Source organism: Lactuca saligna, mitochondrion (genome assembly GCF_052625555.1).
Source record: "Lactuca saligna strain CGN5271 mitochondrion, complete genome".
In the NCBI taxonomy this organism is placed as follows: Eukaryota; Viridiplantae; Streptophyta; class Magnoliopsida; order Asterales; family Asteraceae; genus Lactuca; species Lactuca saligna.
In genome coordinates this window covers 44173-67500 of record NC_042406.1, presented here as the reverse complement: position 1 = coordinate 67500, position 23328 = coordinate 44173, and the positions used below count along the sequence as shown (strand labels likewise).

Genomic DNA, 23328 nt, shown 5'->3' with positions numbered 1-23328 from the left:
TATGGTCAATCAATAGGTCCGCGGATCCATTCTTCTATACGATAAATCGCCATCTCGTAGCACCACCACGACACCGATTCCCCGACAAAACCCCCGATTTCCCGAGAGTGAGATAGCCGATAGTAGTAGACTAAGGCCGCTATTCCTGACAAGGAATAGAGTAAGGCCTTTACCGATGTGCGCAGAGTATCGAAAGGAACCTCTCGGAGAAGTTCCGGGCCTCGGCAGCCCTCCTTTCTTATCTATTTTCATATATAATATAAAGAGAATAGAAAGCGTACTGACTCTGACTGCTATCTACGATGCGATCAGGGGGGAATAGCGCAAGGGCTTAAGTCATCGATTCAAATCCTATCTTTTTTTCGGTATGCCGCTCCGCGAGCAAGGAGCGAGAAAACAAAGTGGGCTGTGGTGATGTCAGAATTTGCACCTATTTTTATCTATTTAGTGATCAGTCCGCTAGTTTCTTTGATCCCACTCGGTGTTCCTTTTCCATTTGCTTCCAATAGTTCGACCTACCCAGAAAAATTGTCGGCCTACGAATGTGGTTTCGATCCTTTCGGTGATGCCAGAAGTCGTTTTGATATACGATTTTATCTTGTTTCTATTTTATTTATTATCCCTGATCCGGAAGTCACCTTTTCCTTTCCTTGGGCAGTACCTCCCAACAAGATTGATCCCTTTGGATCTTGGTCCATGATGGCCTTTTTATTGATTTTGACGATTGGATCTCTCTATGAATGGAAAAGGGGTGCTTCGGATCGGGAGTAAACACTAGTTACATTACAGGGGAAAAATCGGGGCGAAGGACAAAAGAAAGAAAGAGCGACCGATGCCTACATTAAATCAATTGATTCGTCATGGTAGAGAAGAAAAACGGCGCACGGACCGTACTCGAGCTTCGGATCAATGTCCCCAGAAGCAAGGAGTACGCCCGCGTGTACCAACGAGAACACCGAAAAAACCGAATTCAGCTCCACGTAAGATAGCCAAAGTACGGTTGAGCAATCGACATGATATATTTGCTCACATTCCGGGGGAAGGTCATAATTCGCAGGAACATTCTATAGTCTTAATAAGAGGAGGTAGAGTGAAAGATTCGCCAGGTGTGAAATCCCATTGTATTCGAGGAGTCAAGGATTTGTTGGGAATTCCGGATCGAAGAAAAGGGAGATCAAAATATGGTGCAGAAAAACCAAAATAGAGATGAATGGAAGATGCCTCTGGAACTCTTTTTTCTCCAATTTAAAGTACGAAGTTACTGGCTCTAAGAAGGCAATTGCACCTTAGCCCATGGACTGATACGGAGACTACTCTACAGGGGAAATCTCTTACTCGACTAGAGCGGATCCCGAGACTTCACCCGTTCCTTTAAACTGTTGGGCACTACATTCTATAACGAGAATCACAAGGCCGGTCAACAAGGAACAACCTGGCAGAGTGTCCTGAGATAACAAGGAAAAAGTGAGAACGCCCAGTGACGAGAGTGGCGACATACGAGGATCTAACCTCGACCAACGAGAGCGTAGCTGCTCGACCTCAGACATAGGGATTCTCGGACCGGAACAATGGGATTCGCTCGACCGAAGGGAACGATGCGTAGCGCCATAGGGAGAACCTAGCGTAGCAGAGCCAGTCGCGACCAAGTAGATAGCTCTACGCCTCTGCCGAACGAACGAAGAGCTACCTAAGTACGGTTAAAGAAAGTGAAAATGATAGGTAAACAAAAGAGAGAACAAATGCGACAGAAAGCGTCAGAGCTTCGAAAGCCTGAAATTGAGCTTGAAATTGAGTGTCCTTGAATTGAGCCTGTCGTATCCTTCCCAACCCAAGACGACAAGGCGGTAACAGAACTACGGCAACTCCGGAACGCATCATGCGGTTTGTTTAAAGGCATGGGTTCCGGTCTAGGAGAACTCATGCGACTATTGGCGTTGGGGAAGCCATGCGTTAGGTAAACCAACCGCACATTGCAAGCGAAGGAGTGAAAGCTACTCGACTGTAATGTAAGGAGAGGACCTACAACGAGTTGCGGTTGCTTCGCAAGCAATACTCGACGGTATAGCGCATGCGTCTCATCGTCTTGGGAGCACTCGTAGTTGTTTGAGTCGTTGCGTTAGGGCAATACAACTACGAGAACCAGTCGTCCTAACGCTACTGTCAAACCTACTGTAGTTGTCGTTATTACCACTCGTCGGGTAGTTGTTCCGTAACACCACTAGTCGTAGACTACTAGTCGTTCCATTGTTGCACCACCCCAATGTGTGTTGCGTAGTAACTGCCTAGCTGTCTGTTACGTTGTCAAACCCTTCCGAACAACCACCTATGACGCAGAGACTACGAGTGACGGACAACTAAACGACAACGAGTGGTTGCTTTACCGTCTTGTTCCGTCGCATGTCGTTCTTCCGTCTTTGGGAACACTAGTTGTCTTTGGTTTGGTAAGGCCGACTCGATGGTTGCGGAGCAAGGTTACCAAGGGAGTGGTTGCTTCGCAAGCCTATATATTACGGTCTAGCGTTATCGTCGTTGTGGCGCTTGCCGTAGTGGTTGTTGCTAGTAGTTAGGACCACTACGAGTTGTCGTTACCATATTAGGTTGTTAGGACCACACCACTCGTCGTTATAGCACTAGTCCTTTTTTTTTGTTCGGCGTTAGGGGGCCCCACGAGTCGTCGCTAGCGTCATCGGTTGTTTTGAACACAGATCGGTCACACTACTGGTTGTTTGGAACGCTAAGGCCGAAAGGCAGGCGGTCGGGAACACTAAAGGCGCTTGCTCTGGGCGCTAGGGGCCGTTGCTCACGCAAGCGAAAGGGTGAATTCTTTCCCGGTATGCCGCTCCGCGAGCTAGGAGCGAGAACTACTAGAAAATGGTGAGATCATTAGATCATTAGTGAAAGAAGGACCAACGACGATCCTATCCTAAAGGAGAAGAAGGAGTAGGAGGAGTCAGTTTTCTTTGAAGATCGAGGTTTTAAGAAATAAGGAATGCAAAAAAGAGTAAGAACTACTCTACTTTCTTTATTTCTCCTTGTAGTATTAGGGGTCTTATTGTATTTTATTGGGGTCCGGTGCGGACAATCGGAGTTCGTTCATGCCTTATTCTTTAAGGCTACTCTTTCTTTTGGGGTTCGATCTCTCTCGCTACTCTTACTTAAAGTAGGGTGTTCCGGTTTTATTATTTTTTTGATTGGTTTTGCTGCGAGGGCTTTATTCGCTAGTGGGGCCGAAATCTATATGATGAGTCCGTCGGGTGGGGGAATAATCCCTTCCAATTCTGGTTCCTCCTGGACGGAGGATTCGTTCGAGATCAAAGTGTTGATGGAGCCCTCGCCCGAACCGGAAATGGAAGGCACATCGGCTCGTTCTGCGATCCCAAGGGTGGATGAAGCGGGGCCGCCCCCCCTTACCCACAATTGTAGCTTGGAATCGTCGATGCGAAATCGCATTGCACGACTCGAGGGGGACGGTAGCTCCTATCTGCTGGATAAGGAAAAGGGAGAATATTGGTCCGACATCAAACTCGCGCTGGGGCAAGCTCCCTCCCAGCAAGAGTATCAAAGATTACTCGAGTTTGAGAACAGGGATCTACAGATCCGAGAACTCAAACATGAGTGTCTACGACTTTTTCAAAAAGTCTTAACCCAGAATCCTACCTTGGCCGCCCAGGCCCCTTACAACCCCCAAGAAGCGTTTAACGACTTCTTGGGCCAACATCGCGACCGACTGGACCGGAGGGAATTGGAAGTGGACGTGGGAGAAAGGGACCAAGAAGAAATCAAGTTTTTAGATCTCTTGAGACAAAGGCTCAAAAAAGATGGCCCTGCCTATGTCACATACATCTTTAAATAACTCATTTTGGGATTCTAGTGTTTTAGCGGAAACGCGACCGGATGTAGTCATTTTAGTTTTGCTTTGATTGTGCATGACGAACCGGGTGAACAAAGTCACGATTAGAAGAAATGGTAGTTCGCTGGGATTGTCTTCATTTCCCAGAGGTGCTGGTTCGACTCCAGCTCGTGACAAGGCCTTTTTGGTCATCTATTCATGAATAGCTCTTCTCTCTTGCTCTTCTATCGGTTCTACTACGGTTCCACTAAGTTCTTCCATTTCTTAAGTATTTATAGCCCAAGGCTCTTAAAGCCCACATGCCTATAGCAATTCGATACTATCTATACCCGAAGTTAAAAAAGAAAGCGCTATTTATGGCAAACCGCGGATCGGTAGACGGAAGAGAAGCTTGAAGTGCTGCTGAAGAAGAGAGTCAGGCTTTTTCAACGCCTTTAGCTACCTTTGGTATTCCTCCACGCCTACTTTCTCTATTAGAACTGCTCTCAAAGCAACCATTGCGGGCGCTGCACCGTGGACATGGGGCCTTATGGGCTTCCGCCTACCCTATAATATAAACTGGGTCATGGCTTCTGCGACGAGCTTGGGCAAAGCTTTTGCCTAGGGGCTTCAGAGCTCCTTACTATAGGCGACTCAGGGAAAGTCTTGCTTTATTCAATTCAAAAAAATCCTCCTCTGCTATTATCGCTTAATAGGTCAGATCGATCGAATGGAATGAATGGGCTCAGCCTAAAGGCCTTGAGCCAGAGGTCATACTGATCCTGTCCTTTCAATAATAGTTAAGACGCACACAAGAGAAGGAGACCCAAGCACAGCCAACCTACCTTTATAAATCCACCACACTTTGAAAGTGTTTAGATTCTATTAGTGTGCAGTGAGTGAATAGCTAAAAGAATAGAGTGACCATCTTTGAATATCTAATATCAAGTGGTATAGTAAGATAAACATGGATATAACAAATATCTGGCTCTCGTCGAACTAGAAAGCAATTCCTCCCACTTTGACTCGAGCTTCGGATATAAGACCTGTAAGAAAGTCTATTACTAGTACCCGGAGTTGGTCTCCCATTAATACTTCACCGTGAATCACCTTCTCTCTGTGATCCTCGCTACTTACTGCTTATGCTTATTTGTTATTTCAATGCATCTGGGAATCAAAAATAAGTAACTTGCCGGCCCTCTTCCTTTACGTCCTTCACCCAGCTAGGCAAACGCAGCGCAGCTCAGTCGTGCAAGTTCACGTCGGATTACGGAATCTGGAGTAATGATCGAAATTGAATGTCTTTAGTCAAAAAACGACGAAAGCTGTCCTTGCCATTGAAAAGAGTGCCATGGCCTAAATAAAGTCATCCAAGCCTTTACGCCGTTGATTTGATGCCATCTTCCGTCATCTCCTTGATCGACTGTCCCTAAAAAGAGCCAATGCCAGCTACTCTTCTAAGCCATAAAGCGAGGGGCTAACCGGTATTAACTCCTCCCGTCCCGCTACGCTTCTTCCTTCCCACTGTAAAGGGAATCAAAGGATACCCGTTCGTAAGCTTTCCCAAAGCTTCACTCACTAACAATCCTAATCCACTTAGTCGATTAGCTGCTGGTCGTTCACTTAGCTTAGTGTTAGGGTTTTGAGGCTAGCCCCTTGTTCCCTTAGTGCTTAGACCTTAGCCTACTAGCTAATCGATTAACTACAACCCCACTTCAAAGCAAGAAATCTCAATACTCTTCCAGGTGGTGGACCCAAAGCAAGCTTCATCCATATAACCTTAAGCGGGATAGGTGGGAGTAGAGACAGTGGACCGAATTGACCTAGCATTATCCTACCGACCCATAGCCCATACCTTTCTCGACCGAAGCCATAAGTAGTAGTTTAACGCTTGATCGAAGCGGCAGTTACCAGAAAAGAAGATCAGAATCGGGGCTCGGGGTCACGTATAATAAGATCCGAAATCTCTACTGGTTGTTTCGATCCACTAAGTCACGAGTACAAACGTGGCTTTCTATCTTCCATACCAGCTCATCCTTCAAAACCTCTAACCCTTGCAAGATGCTCTTCCAAGATTGAGAAGTCGCCTATCCAACTAGCGGGACAGCCCTGACATTTCTTCAATGCATCTCCTTTCGGATTCTTCTATGTCAACCTAGCATTTCGAAACGAACAAATCCAGCCAAACTAGCAATTGGACAGGTCCCAGCTTACTAAGTAAATCGGCTACATTCTCCCGGAAATCAAGAGGGATGCCGGATGTAGAACCCGCTATCGAAGAAGACAACTCCCATCTAGGTCAATGGAAGTCAATTGATCTCGAAAACAGAGAAGAAAGCAGCATCCCGCTCAATGCAAGTAGGGAGAACCCGTTCTTTATCTTGTTTCATCAGCAAATGTGGCAAACGGTGGTCTTATCCTCTTTTACTTATACAAACAAGATATACCCTAAAGTAAAGGCGAGTCAATAAAGTCAATAAGCAAAAATCTTTATGAAAGCAAGTCCCATCGAGTGGAGTCAAGGCATGCCTTAAGGTAGTAAACACCAAGTCACTGCACTAGATGTTCTGGCTACATTGCATCAATATTTAAGCCCGATCGTTTCCATGCAGAACCTGTAAAAAGTCAAGCCCCGAGGATTCTAGTTTTACACCCACATACAAGCCTGTAGGTATCACCTTGATGGTTGACCCCAGCAGAGGTAGAGTCACCTGTCGAAAAAAGAGTCTTTCTACGACCGATGGCTAACCATAAAAACGAAAGAATGGCAAAGAGGATCAAAACCACAAAATGGAAGGTTTTCGTAGTCCCCAGGGAAGATGGCTTTAGCTGGGTCTTGCAGACGGGAAGACTTCCTTATTCATTATAAATATCCCACGTCTTGCTTTACGCGATTGCTTGCTATTCGGTAGACGAATTGTTACCTACGCTTTTCTTTGTCTTACGACTTGACTGTGTTTAGCAACTCATCTCATTAATAAGCATTTTGTGAAACTAAATAGACTTCTGAACCGGAAGACTAAGCGAATTCTCCTTACTATTGTTTGACTACAGCCACTTCTACACCTTCATTTAGCAAATCCGATCTTTATTCGTTCTTCTTCTATTTCATTATTAGAATTTAATTATTTCATGATGCTTCAATCCATTTTTTATATAAAGTAACTACGACCAGCTACTGCTACCCCAATCTACGATACCTTCTCATCTCCTTCGATTGGTTCCGTGTGGGGCATCCTGCTGAGAGACATTAGCTAATATAGCCTGCCCCTTTTTGCGTAATACCTCTTTCTTGGTATGTGGTCTCCTGCCATTTTTCTAGCACAGTAGTTGCATAAGCAGTCATGTTCAGGGGACGGAGTTCAAGGCGAGTAGTCTCTGGAAGTAGGTTCATCCCCCCCCCTCTTGGTTGGCGATGGCCAGGTCTTTTGGTATAAATGACTTGCGATAGTCTAGCTAGCGAAGTAGGGTAGGATAGCAAACGATGCGATAAGGAACGGAGTCTGTAGCTGCCCTTCTATCTTTCTTTTAAGAAAAAGAGTGAATCTATAGAGAGCTAATATACTATATGCTTATAGTACCCGAAGGTAAAATAAGCAAGGCATAAGTGAGTCTCGTGCGCTAAGCAGGAGTAGGTCTTTGGTCAGTGCGCCCACAAAGTAAGGGAGGTTCAGACTTTTCTTACATAGACGGAAGTTTCACTGAAAGCTAATGCGAAATTAAGAGAGACTTTCACTATGCAGTGGGCTAGCTTTAGTTTGTCTGGTCTGGTATCGATGCATGCAATAGGAGTTCTAGTCTTGCTATATGTCTTAGCTTGTTCCCCTCTATACAGTGCTGGTTCGAAGACTAGGCAAAGATCGGAGACTAAACACGAATCATCAATTCCTTTGACCATTCGTTTTGAGCCTCCAATTCTTTTAGAAATGCTAACGAGGTTCAATGATGCCGACGAAGGGAACCAGCTGAAAGGTTCTCAAAGGCAGGCGCATAACATAGGCTGACTCATAGGAGAAGGCTGTGCGTGTAAATCCCAACTAGAGAGCTCCTTTTCATTGGCTACTCGACCTATTTGGAAAGAGCTACTCTCAAGCCTATTCTGTTACTTTTGAGTCGATTTCTGTTTCAAAGATCACTTTTATCAGGCCGGAATAAAAAAACCACTTCTCATTCTGGAGCGGTAAAGTCAATAGCATTCAAAACCGTCAGGATTAGAACGGATAGAACGGTAACCGAAGGAGCCCATTTCTGTTCCTTCGCCTTTCTTTCATTTCATTAGAAAGTTCCTTCTTTTTGTTACCCGGCTTTGATGAGATAGGATCGGAAAAAGGTCTGACTCTATGGTAGCCGACTTGATTGAATTTCCCTTAACGAGCTACGAATCTAATATGGTTACGGGCTTCCTGCTCTAAGAGTGGGTTCCTTGCCCCTGTCTCCCATAAAAGAAGAAGAAGCCAAGACTAACTTCATTTAGTTGTGAAATATTTATATTCTGCCTTAACCATGCCAACCCTGTCAAAAAGATTATCCAACGGAAACTGATGATTTTTCTCGGATGTGAAGGCTTAGGCTTCCATTTATGTTTTAGGTTTCATTTCTTTTCTCCGCCAGGGTGCTCACTTCCTTCCTGTTCCCAGAGCCAGCTTCAGTCTGCTTTGCTCCATCTAAGGCTAGGGCTAGGCACTTAATCTCCCCAACATTTCTTCTTCATGTGCACATTTGAAAACAACCTATTGGCTTCAGACTTTTCCTTCCTAGCTGCCCGGATCTGATGCACAAAAAGAGGCCATTTATACTATACGCAAAAGAGCACTTCGGATTCAGGCTAGGCTAGACTTTCTTGCCTTAGGTCAATCAGGTCTTTCTCTTCCCTTACTAATGCTAATGTGGGATCAGTTACTTCCGAACAGTCTATTGACTCCCGAACAGCTACATTTGTCCATGAATTCCCTTCTGCTTCACCTTGTGGCCTATCACAGACAGCTATGGAAGCTGCTAGCTACCTTCTTCCCATTCTTTAGTTGCCCGAGATGAGTTCTACACCCTAAGGAGATAGAGAAAGCCCTTCCAGAGATTCATGTCAAACCAGTTCTTGAAAAACAGCCAACTCATGCAAAGAGTCCTTTCCCCATGCCCATGCTATGAAAACTTCACACCAAGTCAAGCCGCTAGCTTTAGTAAGAAATCGAGATTCCTATGGCTTGAAACTAGAATTAGATAAGTATAGTACGCAGGGAAGTACCTATCTGAAAGGAAGGTAACGGCTGGCACATAGGGACATCGGTTTAAGCTCCCTCAATGGGTAGCTTTATCATATGGAATAGGTCTCTGGCTTGCTCCTGTCTGCTCTTTGGTTCTCTATCGGAAAGAGTCGTAATCTTTCCTTTCTGTCTACTCTACTATTGATTCCCTTTGGCTCGCTCTGTCCTAGTAAGTCATCTCACTCTCCTACCTTGACTTTAAAGAAGGGACATGTCCAACGACTGCTACCTCCTGGGCTTGATCCTGAATCGAAAGCGATCTCCTTTTGCTTTCAGCCTTTCGGGACAGAAAGGCATCGACTCCTATCATAGCTCTTTCCGCCCGTTACCGCTCCGTGGGCAACGATCAAGACCGAAATACATTACTACAGAAAAATGCCCTACGAGAGAGAGTGATTCGTATCTACGACCTCCTCTTGGTTTTGCTTTGCCCCCTCTTTCCGAGAGCCCCTCTAGCATCAAGGCGGTGCAACAATAGTAGAAGCTGGAGATGCAACACTTCAGCCTGATCCACAGTAGGTATTGGTAAGTGTTCCCTTGCTGCTCTATCTCTAGATCTGTCTCAATCGGTCTGTCGCAAACAACGATCCAAGAAAGAGGAGTTCAAGGCTGGCGAAGTGAATCTCTTTCTTTCCTTCTTCTAGTTCTTGAGTGATAGTAGCTCATCTCTCTTCTTTCTTCTGTCAACTGTCCTTTACCGGTAACTGGATCAATCGCTAGCTGGAAAGTTTCCACTGTCAACTGCCGTAAGAGGTCCTTTTCCAAAATAGAGAATAGGGCATGGAAGCTTTCTGCTATTAGAGGAGAGTTTTGACTGCAAGGGAGGAAGGGGGATTACGCGACTTACAATTCATTTCCTTAACCCCGAAATAGCAACTTGGTTATAGCTGACAGAAAGTAGAAAGACTCTAAACAAAAGGTACTGGACAAGCTCTTAGGGAATAATCTCTTTCTTATTTCTTTCTAGACTCAATCTCTATCCGGTTGGAGTTGGATTGAATCGACTTCGTCTTCTTCCCAACAATGAACCCCGTTCAAGCTGTGATAAGAGGACGTTTCCGTACCCCTTACCTTACTCAAGAAAGAAAGTCATGCTGATCAGTAGTAGTGTCTAAGAGGAAGGGTTGGCGCTTTGAGCTACCTATTTTTTGTGATCAAATTAGAAACTTAGCTTCTCACGTTGCCATAGATTCTCCGGAAGAAAGCAATCGGCTTTGCCCAAGTTGTAATGACAGAAAAATCCCTGTCGATGAAGAATGTTTCGAAAGCAGCCTCAAAGCGGTTAGCTTCGCTTTCCTTGACTTTAGAGAGGAATGGTTTCAGATGAACTACTCCCTTTACCAGTTGATGAATCATGCTTCGAACACCTAGACCAGCAGCCGCTTAGTAACGTCTGCGCTTAGATAGCGATGTGAACCCGCCTTCCTTACCTTAATCAATAGATAGGTTTGTACTACTACCAGTAAAAACAGAAAGTTTTGAAATGCTTTTCGTAAGGCAAGGAAGTCAGTGCAGGTAGGCGAGGGCAGTTCCGGTCTACGATTTATGGCAGTCTATTTTCTTTCCTTTTCTCGTTGTAGCAATCTTTCTTAGTGCACCCGTAAAGAGAGAATGCTTGGTAGCAGGACAGTAGGAGTTCAGTAGGCGGGCCAGTTCACGCCAAGGATAGCAGTCCAAGGGTTGAAAGAAAGTAGTAAACCAGTCAGCTAGCTGAAGTTATCAAGTTCAGAAGTAGCAGCTCTCCTAGCTGCACATTCATCTTCCTCTCTTGCTCCACTTTCACTACCCGCAGCAAAGCTAGGAGATTCCTGAATAGTCTGCTGCTTTCCTTCATTTTCATAAGAAAGGTGATGCATCTGTTCCACCTTATCTAGATTTTCTTGGCATAGCACTGCATTTGATTCTTTGGGAAGAATGACATCATCTACAGATAGGTCTTCATTAGAAAGCATTTTCAATCTATTTGCTGCAGACCCAACAATTTGACAGGCATTTTTCTATCATATCAGCTCACTGCTTCATACCTGAAGGTCTCTGCACTACTTTCCAGTCATTAGCATTCTCAGTCTTTTTAGGGACCGCTTTCTTTCCTTCTTCTTCTTCAGAGGTTGAGTAAGGGTTTGGGTATGATTCGGGCACTTGACAGTTGAATGCCCCGCAGTTAAAGCATTTCAAAGGTTTCCAAGGCTAATCCACTTTGATAGCTGGAAAGCAGTCAAGAATAAAGTCAACCTCTAAGTAATCTACTGCCCTAACTAAACCACCAAGAGCGGATAAGGCAAAAGGGTGTCAGCACCCACTCCTGGGCAAAAGCATGCTAAGGGCGCAGCTTACTCCTTCAATAGCAGATTCAATAGCAAAAGAAAAGAAGCAAGGCCCGCTACCACGAAGACTAATCAGACGATAGATGGCACTCGGTTTCCTAACTCATTTACTTGACTTTCAGCCTTTCATTTTCGGCAGCTAAGGAGGCTGTCTTCTTTAAGCGAGCGAATGACTAATAACTAAGAATGGTGCTTTCCTTTACTAATCTAATAGAATACCCCCTTCTCGATAAGTAAGGTAGGTTGGCTGTGCTTGGGTCTCCTTCTCTTGTTGAAGGCTTTCCTACTTCTAATAGAATCTTCTAAGGTCATCTCCTCTTCAGCTTCTGAAGTTACCACGGTCTGTCATCAAACCTCATAGGCTAAAGAGAAAGCTAAACAGGGGTTCAAGATTGAGTTCACTGGCCCTCGGAAGTTCGAGCGAGTTAAGCTTTCTTTCCTTCGTTTATTCCCTAATCCTCTTAACCGAGTAACTTCCATCCTCTGGCTTTCTCCAGTAGGTTGCCTCTAGAGCAGTTAGTCTAGCATTTCCGGTTGTTTATATAGGATCCTATGTTCACATAGAGAACTTCTAGCTTTCAGTCCTTAGTTCAGGATCTCTACCTTTAGAATAGAATGATCATGCCTATCCCTCTTTGGCTGGCTTGCTTTGCTTCGCTTGACTTTGATTTAAATAGAGTTCGAGCTCTGAGTAAGCTCTTGCTTTGATTCACTTGGTGCCCTAAACTAAAGGGCTTGAAACCAGAGCTTTTGACTTAAGGCTTGGTGACAGGCTTGAATCACGGAGGGTGACAGATCAAGCAGTTACTTTAGCTGTTGAGGGACTGACTTTAGCTCACTGATCCGATGTGATTGAATTCCCTAGGAAAGAAGGCAACTAGCTGAGGGTGAAGGGCAAGGAATGCGAGAACAAGGGATGTCCCACTTTGACTGTATTCAAAAAGCAAGCTAAGATTCATCAGAAAAGTAAGTTGCTTTCGGACTAGAGGCAGCTGTTGCGGGTTCAGGTGCGGCTAAATCAATAGGACCGACCGTCTGGGATAGGCGGAGTTGGTAGGAAGCACGGTTGGCGATAAGCTGGTACAGGTTTCATTCTTTCTATTCAATAAATATCTCTTCCCGTAAATCAAATAGACTAACAATGTAGGCACCCGTATGGCCCATTCTCTTGTTTGTTAAGTGAAGCCCATCCACCATCTATGTTAAGGAAAGGCGATCCATCCACCAGCCCCAAAGGTGATTAATCCATTCCTTCATTCTTAGGAGGCGGGCTTTCTTACCATTAAGTCGGGTGGTGGCAAACAAAGATAGGGGAAGGAAAGGCACTCAACTGCTCTATTCATACTTTTTTCGGCTAGGGATAGCTAGTCTGAGGCGGTGAGAGATATGGCAGAAAGGGGGGGTGTCCTGGTCGGTTCATCGGCTATAGACCAATTCGAAGAGCATTCGTTGACCTCTCCTTAGGGGTCCCAGCCCTTGTGGCCCCACAGCCTAACATTGATTTTTATCTTTAGATTTTCATTCTAGATAGAGCAGTAAGAAGGATCTCTTATGCAAGCTTTCTTGATGAAGGGTACCTCTTTATAAAAAAAATTGTAATCTTCCCTTCCTTTTTTAATGGATTTTTCTAGCCTCAATGGCTATAGCATTCATTTGATAAGATAGCAATCCAATCGTAAACCGTAATCAGTGACACACAAAAGCCAAATCATAAACTTCGGAGCAAGTTCAATAGTTTTCGAATAGCTTCCGTCGAATTACGCTTGATAATAATTAATGGAGTGGCAAGCAAGAGCAGAAGGAGGAAGGTGAGTAGGGTTGGTGAAATGATGCAAAAAAAAAGGCATGATGAGATCTGAACCCCTACCTTGACTAAGAGAATTAGGTTATTCTTTTGCTGTTGGTCTTTGGTGCCTATCCATCCTATGCCTCGTACGTAGTCTAAATCAGAACTGAAACCTCTTTTATACCCGGAAAAAAACTTTGATTCATTCCCTTGATTTGGCTATTCATTCTAGCAACAATCGTCAAACACGGCATAGCAACAGCGGCTAGCTACTTCCTTAAGTTAGAAGCTGAGGTAGGACTAGTCTGGGTATGAATCAAATCCATTCCTAGGGTGAGTCCTTATGTAAATGTAAGTAGAAGGCAGCCATCTAAGAGATGTTACTAGTCTGATCTGGTACGATGTAGGTTGGGGGTTTTGAGTCATAGAGAGTCTGTATTTTATTGGACTTGGCGAGAAGTGTTAAGAGCAGACTAAGCTAAGGAATAAAAAGAGGATTTGGATGCTTATCTTCCTTCCTACACCTAACTTGGCTATCGCTTGTCAGCTTCAGTCCCTGTTGAATCGGTTCTATCCGTTGATTTCTGGTTCCACCCTAGGATTCTTCCTTCAGCCCGAAAAGCCAAGCCACTGATGCTACTGCTGCTAAATCAGCCGATGGAGTGCAACGTTACCGGGTCATTCTGTCGGTTTTAAGAGCCTTCGGCAACCGGCAAAGAAAGACCGTTCTGAGTAGCAGTAACAACGCTCATAGCAAGCAAGAAAGATGGGGTAAATGGGCCGGAAAGACAAGTTTATAGAGTCGGAGAGCTAGTAGAGCTCATAGGTTTCTACCTGTGACTAACTTAGTGTGCTTTTGGTAGCTGCTGCCATACCAACAATCTATTTTTCGTAAATAAGCACTAGCATTACGGTGCGAGATCTGCCAAGCTAAGCTCAATCACAACCCACCGGCTCAAACAAAGGCTGGATCGGTTCACTGAACGCCAACAAAATATAGCAAGTCCTCTAGCAAGCCAATTCCTTTCTTCATCGCCTTCGACAGCTAATCACTATCGTACTCTCGGTACTTACTATTTGAGTACTGGTATTGGATTCTCCTTCAGCGGAAAGATGGAATTGACCATGCACACTGACTCCTATTCAAGATATGGATACTAGACTGTCCTGCATATGAGACGGATTGTTCTTCTAGCCTACATCGACGGGACTCAACTCCTTACTCTCTTCCTTCTATACCTATTTGAAAGTCAGGAATAGCAGACTTGTTCACCTATTTCCTTACTAGAGCAGATACTTGAGGACATAATGCAGCCCGTGTTACTGGTGTGTGAAAGGATAAGCGGTAGTGCCCCACACCCGTGATGCACTTCCTTGCTTTCAGGTATATCTCCAGATAGATAGGGTTTTCTCTCTTGTTTAGTGCTTCTCACTCTTTCCTCTCAAACGGCGATACCTTAGCAGCATTTGGCCCATCCCAGAGTGAAACTCCCTAACCAGATTCCGAAACTAAACGAAGAAGAACTCCTAAACGCAGAAAAGACACCTGCGACTGCAGCTACTTACTTGGCTTTCATCCCTCCTTATACTTATTCATGAGGCTTCACTTGGCATAGATGCCAGGGCCTTGTTCTGACTTCCGAGACTCATCTATCCTATTACTGAGAAAATTCCCTACTTGGAGTGAGAATCCCTTTATCCCGAAGCAGCGGCAGAAGCGGTTTGATCTCTTACCTTTTGCTCATATCCCAGAGACTCGTCTGCAGTTAGTTTCTCATTCGAATATGAATAATCAACAAGGGCACCTTCTCTCTTTACCTTTACTGGCTTTAATGACACTGCAGGGGACGCAGCAACAGACTCTTTCCCCTCAATCGCCGGGGGCTATTATCCGCTCACTCCCTTGCTTTCAGAGAACTCCCCCAGTTATAGATAGATAGTCAAAAGGGGCTTTCTTACTCACAGGATTTCAGGATACTCGTTAATGCCTCACTCCCTTCTTCTACTTCTGACATTCTACTTGAAAGTCTGATATCCGATAAACTAGGTTTAGCTTGAATGTCTTAGTTCACATACTCTACGGGATTTCTTCTTTACTAGAACTCTTTTCTCATGACGTGGTTGGGAACGTTGTGTCATCTGTTCGTTTCGATTCAAAAAGTTTAACTTCGAACTAACCGGGAAAGCAGAAGCGGAACATACTTATATAATTAAGGTACTTCCTTACTTAGAGTGAGAATACTCTTTATATGGCACTTATCCCATCCGAGTACTTACTTGACTTACTTTACTGAAACAGCCTAAGCACCTTTCCCCGGGATTCTTCATAAAACCAGCTTCAGCAGCAAAGACTTCTACTTGAGGACAGTCTACCTTTGGTGGTGTGAGATGCTATTCTTTTATACGGTGGTGTGAGATGTCATTAGACTTTATCATATTCATTTGAATTGAGCGTATTGTAAGACTAATATGGCAAGTCAACCGAGCGTGGGGAACGAACGAGCGTGGGGGTGAGATGCATGCAATTGAAGCAGCTACCTGAAAAGCTGGGTTTGATTCCCTTAGATACCTTTGGGTTTAGCCTTGAGGAAAGACAGCATATACCAAGAAAGAAGAGGTTGGAGGGCTTGACAGAGATGCGCGGGATGCTCCGGAATGAGCCTCAACAGAAAAGAAGGAAACTTCCCTATCTAGTTCAAGTCCTAAAACAACGGATATTGGAGAAGCTGAACGAGAAGAAATAGCCATATCCCTAGGGGCACCTTCGATCGATACTGCCTTAGACCCTGCCCTTGGTCCTAAACCTGCTTACGCTGGAGAAGCCCTTACTTCTTCAGCTTGAAAGACATCTCAGGAAAGAGCTACTTCAACTGAAGAAATTTATTTAGTAGCGAGAACCCTTCCTACTCGAGAATAAGGTCAGGAAGTGAAGCGTTTTTTCAGTTTTTCTTGAAAAATATAGTAAGTGTTATGCGGGGGTGGGGATTCAGACCGATGAGGGGCGTAGGAATTGCCCTTAACTGTCCGGAAGGCTGAAATAGCTTTCTCGGGAGCCTCCGGGAGGTCGGGGTATTCAATCCCAGGATACTCAAGGAGCAGGGCGTCGTATCCCAGGGGTTCTACTAATACATCGTATAGCGGGTCCAGGCTTGAAGTTCTACCAAAAATGGAATGGGACAGTCATTCGAAAATGAGAAAATAAAATCAGGGTGTCAAGACATCTATATGACCAAGATGGCCATCTCACGAATTGGATTCGAACCAATATCAAGCTACTTTCCTTTAGTAGATCTGTCATCCCCCTCATTATAGTCCTCCTAGAATCAATAGCATTTCGTCGGAATACATCCTGTCTTTTCACCTTAGTAGTCCTATGCATAGTCAGTACTATAGCCCCAATCATGGCTACTAATAAAATCAGACTAGGAACCAAAAACCAGACGGAATAGTAGGTATAAAGTAAATTGCCCAATGTTTCCAAATTAGTCCAACTTCGTACCTTTCCGGCATAAACCATATATCTCAGAGAGGTCGTATTTCTTTGGGTTGGTAGTAATGGAATGCTTTCATTATCTAAAATGAAGAACATTTCCCACCAAAAGATCAGTCCAATAATACCACTCACTGGTAAATAGCGCAATACTTCTTCGTGAATCTCCGCTATTTGAATATGGAACATCATAACAACGAATAGGAATGAAACGGCTATAGCTCCTATATGAACTACTGGGAAGATCATAGCGAAAAAGTCGAGACCTAACAAAAGAAGTAAACCTGAAGTGTTGCGAAAGACTGGGATGGGAAACAAAACGGAATGTACCGGATTTTTAGCACGTACAACCATCAAACCAGAGACCAAAGCAAGGCTCGACAAAACAGAAAGTATCATAGTACGTCGTCCTTCCCTGAAATGGAACTTTCATGCTGGAGCAAGAACTAGCATGAAAGTCGATCTATTACAACCAGCGCGGTTGTTCGTATTTCATTTTCTTCTTCCAAGCCCTTCTTTCTTAGCACTGAGTTACTTACGGAATCTCAAATCTCTCTCGCTTCTTCAGCTTGTTCCTGTTCGTCTATTCGGGACGGGGCAGGCAGCCCACATACATGAAGAGAAGAATAGAGAGGGGGTTATCCTGCTTAAACTTGGGAAGTTTACTACTGGAAATTGGGAAGGGCTATAAGTAGGCCGTTTGCTATTGCTATAAGGGCTGCTCGCCTTTATACGGCTTGGCTTCGCTATCGCTTCTATGTAGTGTAGTGGTCGACCTAAAAAGTCGTATTCCTGCCATGCCTATTATCCAGTGCTAGAAGCTTCGCCAGAAGCAAGCAAGACGAGGTCGCTCTGCTTCGTAGACAAGGCTCGTTCCGTACTTGACTTACGAGCTCGTGTAGTACTCGCCCCTATCTCTTCTCTAAAGGGGCGCACACTCGCTGTCTACTAAATGAGCTCACGAAGCGATCTGGGAGCGAAGCCTTCAATTTAGTTGCTTCCCCCCTTTTCTTTTCCCTCACCCTACCCTTTCATTTCCGCTTAAGCTTCCCCGGTTTGGGGGATTAATTGATTGGATACCCGAGAACCATAATCTTTCCTAGGAACAGCTTCTACGACGATAGATAGGGGTCAGGTTTGTTTGGCATCTATGCCCCCTGCCCTCCAAACAGTATGGGAGCCTTTCAGCTCGTACTGCTCACACTCCTAGATCTTCACGGCACCTCCTCCACCATAGTGTGAGCTGGGAGCAGCTCCGAAAAGCGAGGCCTACTTAAATAAGTAATGAGCTTTCAACAACGTTAACAACACTACGAAAAAAGTAAACTATGGTTGCCCACTGATCTGATCATAGGTGAAATCCAACCCCTTCTCTGCTCCTTTCCTGACCCTTTCTAAGCTCTTGGATCCTGCCCTGCGCCTCTCTAGGCTTCGCTATCGCTCATGACTGGTATATGGATCTCTCTATGTAGTGGTCGGCCTTCTAGAAGCTTCGCCAGAAGCGACTAGTCGCTTCCCGAATGCCCCTTTCCTTCGCTACTAGGAGAGTCGCTAGCTTGCTTCATTATATTCTATAAGCGGAGCGACTTGTCGAGTCTACGAAGCTTCGTAGTTGCTTCCCCCCCCCTTTTTTCTTTTGCCCCGCCATGCCACTAGATCCATAATGACCGGCGAGTCGGAACATGTATGAATATAACCACGCGGAGCGCCGTACCGGCCTATCGAACGAAGCGAAGAAAGAGATCATTGAGCCTATTTAGCCGAGCGGAACCCTTTTCAAATAATATATATATATATAAAATAATAAGCTAAGGGGGCTGGGAATCGCAAGAATTGAAAAGTCCTCCATTGAATGGGATGAGAAAGACAGGTTCGGAAATGGCCGGATTAGCAGGAGGAAGGGCGGCCCCACCCTGAAACAAAGGTGTACGTACATAAATAAAGAGACTGGTTATGGCCTTGATAGGGCTCCTTCCCATCTATCTTGACCGGGAAGAGGGGGGAGGCTCTTGCGGAAGCCCTGCCCGCCCTTCTCTATTCTATTTTTAGGATCCCTCTGAGGAGGCTTTCCGGACTCGTAAAAGACGGCTAGGAACAAGAATAGGGTCAGTAGTCTCTGCCGTTGCAGGTCCTTCTCCTTCCGCTGAGATGGCCCTCTTTTTTGTTTTGTTTGTTCACCGCGGCACGAAATCATGAAGAAGCTGGAATAACTCAGAAAGAGAGTGGCGCCTAGCCGTTGAGAGCGTCTGTTGTCTTTGTAGAGGAACAGTACGATCTTGGACTGGCCCCCTTCGCATGACCTAGAAATAAAAAGAAGTCCGTGCTACTATAAGGCCTCTAAACTCCTCCCTCAGGACACTGTTGCGTTGCCCATGGGGACGGGCTAGCCCCGACTTCCATAGGTCCTTGGTTCGACCTCCTAATGAGAATTGAGGTCCTTGCGCGGGCGTCTCATCCCTAAGACTTGTTTGCTCTGTATGGAGTGCCCCGTGGTTCCTCGAGTGCCAGCCGCAGAGAGGAATGCCATCAACTAGGGCGCTATTGGCCACTAACCACTCGCTCGCCGGACGCTCGGGCTCCGCGTTTCAAGTTCGTTATCCTAACCGTATCCTCTGCTCCACCGGGAGCCTGACCCCTTCTTCTATCTTATCTACTGCCTTGCTCCTCGGCTCCATACTGCTCCAGCCGCTCGCTGTAATAGCTTGCTTCTCGGGTGGCTCGCACCCTGGGTGGTGCGGCTGAGCCAGAGTGGGCTCAGCAGTCGGCCTATCTTTCCGGGCGCACGCATAAAGGCATGATTAGTTCCACAAATCTCACTGCACTGACCATAGTAAACTCCTTCTCGTTGTACCGAAATAGAGGTTTGATTTAAACGACCAGGTACAGCATCACATTTTACACCTGGGGAAGGTACAGCCCAACTATGAAGTACATCAGCAGATGTTACAATAATACGTAGATGACTTTTGGCTGGTACAACCACTCGATTGTCCACTTCTAATAAACGTAATTGACCCAATTCTAGATCATCTTCTGGAATCGTATAACTGTCAAAAGTGAGTGACTGTTCATCGGAACTGTTATAGTCCGAATACTCATAAGGTTGGGTCGACGCCCGTCTCCCCCCAAACTGTACTTGCAAGTTTCCCCGCAAAAAGCTCTCCACGCCTACTCTTAGAAAGAAGACTCTTTTTCTTTAGTTAGTACCGACCGTAAGACCCTTTATGAGTAAGGGGAATCGAAGGCCGGGGAAAGTTTATTGGCAACAGGGAACCCTTTCTCACCCAGTCCTACCTACCCTATGTATTCAAGGGGGGGGGCTGGAACCGAAAAAGACCTGGTTCCACACATATGAGACAGGCAGAAGGTATGGGACGACCAGTTCACCATGGAAAGCGAATTCGATCCTATAGTCGTCTTCTTTGTTCGAGAAATGCGCAGTGGAAAGGGATGCTAGTCGGCTCGGAGAAGTTGTAGGCCCCAATAAAAAATATCAAGATTCCTCACCTATCCTGTCAGGGGCCCAGTTGAACGCTCGAGTATAGATTCCCTATGCTCATCGGCCGGGGCCGGCCGGCCCGTAGATCTGGATCCATCCATAGACCTGACCTGATATCGTTTGTCCAAAAAGAAAAAAAAAGTTGGTTTTTAGTAGTAGTTCATGATACCTCGAATTCCCACGTTCCAGCTTGCATTATGCCAACAAGTCCCACCCCCAACTCTAGCTGAGAAGTTGAGTCACCCTTCTTTTTTTTCAGAAAAAGAATCGAATAAAGAAAGAGATAGTCTATATCCTGTATCGATCATAGGATCACTCTATGAATAGGTAAATTCTCTGTGACCTCCCACCGTTCACGACATCCCTTGCTTCTCGCTGCGAACGGCTCCTCGGTGGAAGAGTAGAAGCGCTGGTCCCCTTCGGTCAAGTTGCTTGTACCTGCTGTTACCTACCGTAGGACCTCCGTCCCCGAAGCGAAGAAAGAGGAGCAGGAACAAGAGGTTGTCCTCTCCCGGCCCAGTAGTTCCGCAACTACTACCGTGGTTGTTGCCAACGGGGATCCCCCATTCCGAAAGGTTACTGGGCCGGCCGTTAGGTCCAAAGTTGTATGCCACAGCTATGGTGCCGATAGATTCACTACTTCAGCGCCGTTATCGGACATTTCAGGCTGAGCATCTATTTCTCGTATATCGCTCCACACCGAGAAGAGGGATGTGTACCTCCAGCAACAACAAGATGGAACCATAGGCTTCTATGCTGGGAGCATTTCGGGGTCTAGGTCTAACCATCTCAACTCCCCGTTTCTGGCATGCTATAGTTATTTAAGTCTCTCGACGGCGGGAATGGGAGATTACCGGTAAGCCAGATGCTTCGCGAACCATATTCTTAAGGCATTTCGTTGCACTTAAATCACCCTCGTGAAGAGGCGCACTCCGATACCATTGATGTCCAATAGCTTTGATAGTAATGGCTGGATTTACTACTACCTCGTCCATTGAGTATAAGAGAGCAAATGATGGTATAGCAATGAACATCGGGATGATACTAGGAAATATGGTCCGAAGAATCTCGATAGTAGTTCCATGAACAATCCTTTGCGGGATTGGATTTTTTTCTTTTTGGAAATGCCATAAAGCGCGAACCAAGATCCGTGAGACGAAAACCAAAATAAGAATGAGGAAGAAAAAGATATCGTGATGTAAGTCTATTATTCCTTGCATCATAGGTGTTGCTGCGTCTTGAGATCCTAATTGCCATGGTTCCGCTGCATCACAAGGAGCAATTGTGAGAAATAGCCATTCTAGAACAATCATTTGATCTGTTTCATTCTTTGACTGCTCTGCTCCCCCAAAAAAATGGAGAGACTTGTTCTTGCTCTTCCAATTAAGGAAGACGGATTTCGCCGGTTGGTCCAACCAAGAAAGACATGGGAATTTTGGGCGTCAGATTCTTCTTCTTCTCTTACTTACGATATTTCGAGTTGGATGAACAGATCGCTCCTAAAAGCAAGCAGCCGTGTGATCTTATATACGATACCACCAGACGCGCCCCAGTTTCAAGCGAGCTCACCCTATGGACCTTGCTGAACTAGATTCCCTGCTAGCGAGAGCGGCTTAGAAAGATAAAGGAGCACAAACAAGGGTTGTTTGAAAATGAACAGATAAGCTAACGCACTACTTATTTTCTGCCTACTTGCAATGCAACTACTCCTGAGAAAGACTCAAACTGAACTAGTTGAAGCTAAGGGCCTGCCTTCCCAGCTACTGAGGTAAGGGGCAAAGGATCCACTTGATTCATCACTTTTTTCATAACCATTAGATAGAGAGAGAATCCCACCCGGCCTAGCTATAGCTATCGTAATGCGTCTCGATGCCAAAGCTTCCTGAACCAACTGAAGCAAGGAATATGAGTAGAAGAGCGCTAGCATCCCTTGCTCTCTATCGATTGCTCACCGCCGTCTCATCCAAAGGAATAGAACTGGAGGGCGAACTTCCCATCTGTTCCCGTCTCAATGTGACCATTGATAGCTTTCTCTATTGAAATGTAATCCAGTTCCGGCTTGCTGTTCAAAGGGTAAAAGGACAGAGGAAAAGGAATAGGTTAGAGACAGAGGTTAGGGACGATTACGAGTGCCTGTTCTGGTTCTTATGAGTAGGAGAAGAGGAGATTAGTAGCCCGAGTGAGAACTCCCAAGCCGAATCTGTGCTATTTCAGTAGTCTTGGTAAATATCCTTTCTCCCTTCCTAACCTAACCTTCTGTTTCCCGCGGGCTAGGCAGCTATTTTCTTTCTTTTTTATTTATGATCTTTCTTATTTACCTTTAAGGCATCCTATTCTCCGTTTTGAGTTTCTTTTGGAATCGTCTTCTTTTCAAAAAGATCTTCTCCCTTGTTCTTCCCTCTTCCTATGATCTTGACCTGCAAAGTTATTTCCGAAAGCTCCCACTATGACTAAAAAGCTCCCAATAGGCCACCCGCTTATATTATAATAAAGTAAGTAGGAAGGAGCGAAAGCTACTCGACCAGACGGGAGAGGCGACCAAAGGAAGCTGGTTCACCTTCTCTCCTCCGTTACAACATAGGTCGTTCCAATCCCGGATGAAAATATTCCAAAACTTAAGTCAAGGAGAAAGGTCCAATTAAAATGCTTAGGACTAGAAAGAAATATGATCCTATCTACAGGAACTCTTCATCATAGATCGGAGAGCTCATTTGATATATCACGAATGCAGTGATCAAGCATCAGGCGGAATGTATTGCTACCTCTTCCTCCCTCCACCATTCTATAAGCAAATGCTTGCGGGTAGGATTTCTCTCCAGAACCATCTTTCTTATGCAATTCGAGGAGAAGCGAGTAAACTTGCCTGCACCCTAATTCTTGGTAGAGTTATCAAAGAACTCCCTCGCTTGGCACAACAGCAAAGAGAACTACAATTCCAACTGGATCCAATGAGAAGAGAATTCGAACACCAACCCTTAAGACTGTAATTGGCTTGCTAGTCTTTTCCCTTGCGCTTGATAACTCTTCTGACAAGGAGTCCGCAATTGGAGGAGGGGCGAATGGAAGTACTTCACACTGAACACTCGCTTACGAAATGGAACAGAACTCTCAGGATTCGAGAAGGACTAGGCAGGCTCTT

General features: G+C 45.3%; 4 protein-coding genes across 4 annotated transcripts, besides 5 other annotated features; 2 read left to right on the top strand and 2 right to left on the bottom strand.

Annotated features, from left to right (window-relative positions):
• The first annotated feature begins 261 nt into the window (after window positions 1–261).
• Window positions 262–392: a dispersed repeat (first copy of repeat X-05).
• Window positions 393–414: 22 nt separating this feature from the next.
• On the top strand, window positions 415–771 carry nad3 (NADH dehydrogenase subunit 3). The gene has a single exon. The coding sequence runs from the start codon at window positions 415–417 to the stop codon at window positions 769–771; it is 357 nt and encodes a 118-aa protein (YP_009642400.1).
• A 61-nt stretch (window positions 772–832) lies between these two features.
• On the top strand, window positions 833–1204 carry rps12 (ribosomal protein S12). The gene has a single exon. It carries the CDS (start codon window positions 833–835, stop codon window positions 1202–1204), a length of 372 nt encoding a protein of 123 aa, YP_009642399.1.
• A 1650-nt stretch (window positions 1205–2854) lies between these two features.
• Window positions 2855–2973: a dispersed repeat (first copy of repeat X-08).
• A 13384-nt stretch (window positions 2974–16357) lies between these two features.
• On the bottom strand, window positions 16358–17089 carry nad6 (NADH dehydrogenase subunit 6). The gene has a single exon. It carries the CDS (start codon window positions 17087–17089, stop codon window positions 16358–16360), a length of 732 nt encoding a protein of 243 aa, YP_009642398.1.
• A 1018-nt stretch (window positions 17090–18107) lies between these two features.
• Window positions 18108–18224: a dispersed repeat (first copy of repeat X-09).
• Window positions 18225–19340: 1116 nt separating this feature from the next.
• cox2 (cytochrome c oxidase subunit 2) lies at window positions 19341–21502 on the bottom strand. Its single transcript has 2 exons — window positions 21119–21502; window positions 19341–19790 (listed from the first exon to the last, which is right to left on the bottom strand). Exons 1-2 carry the CDS (start codon window positions 21500–21502, stop codon window positions 19341–19343), a joined length of 834 nt encoding a protein of 277 aa, YP_009642397.1.
• Window positions 19642–19703: a dispersed repeat (second copy of repeat X-15).
• Window positions 21309–21396: a dispersed repeat (first copy of repeat X-11).
• Window positions 21503–23328: the final 1826 nt, after the last annotated feature.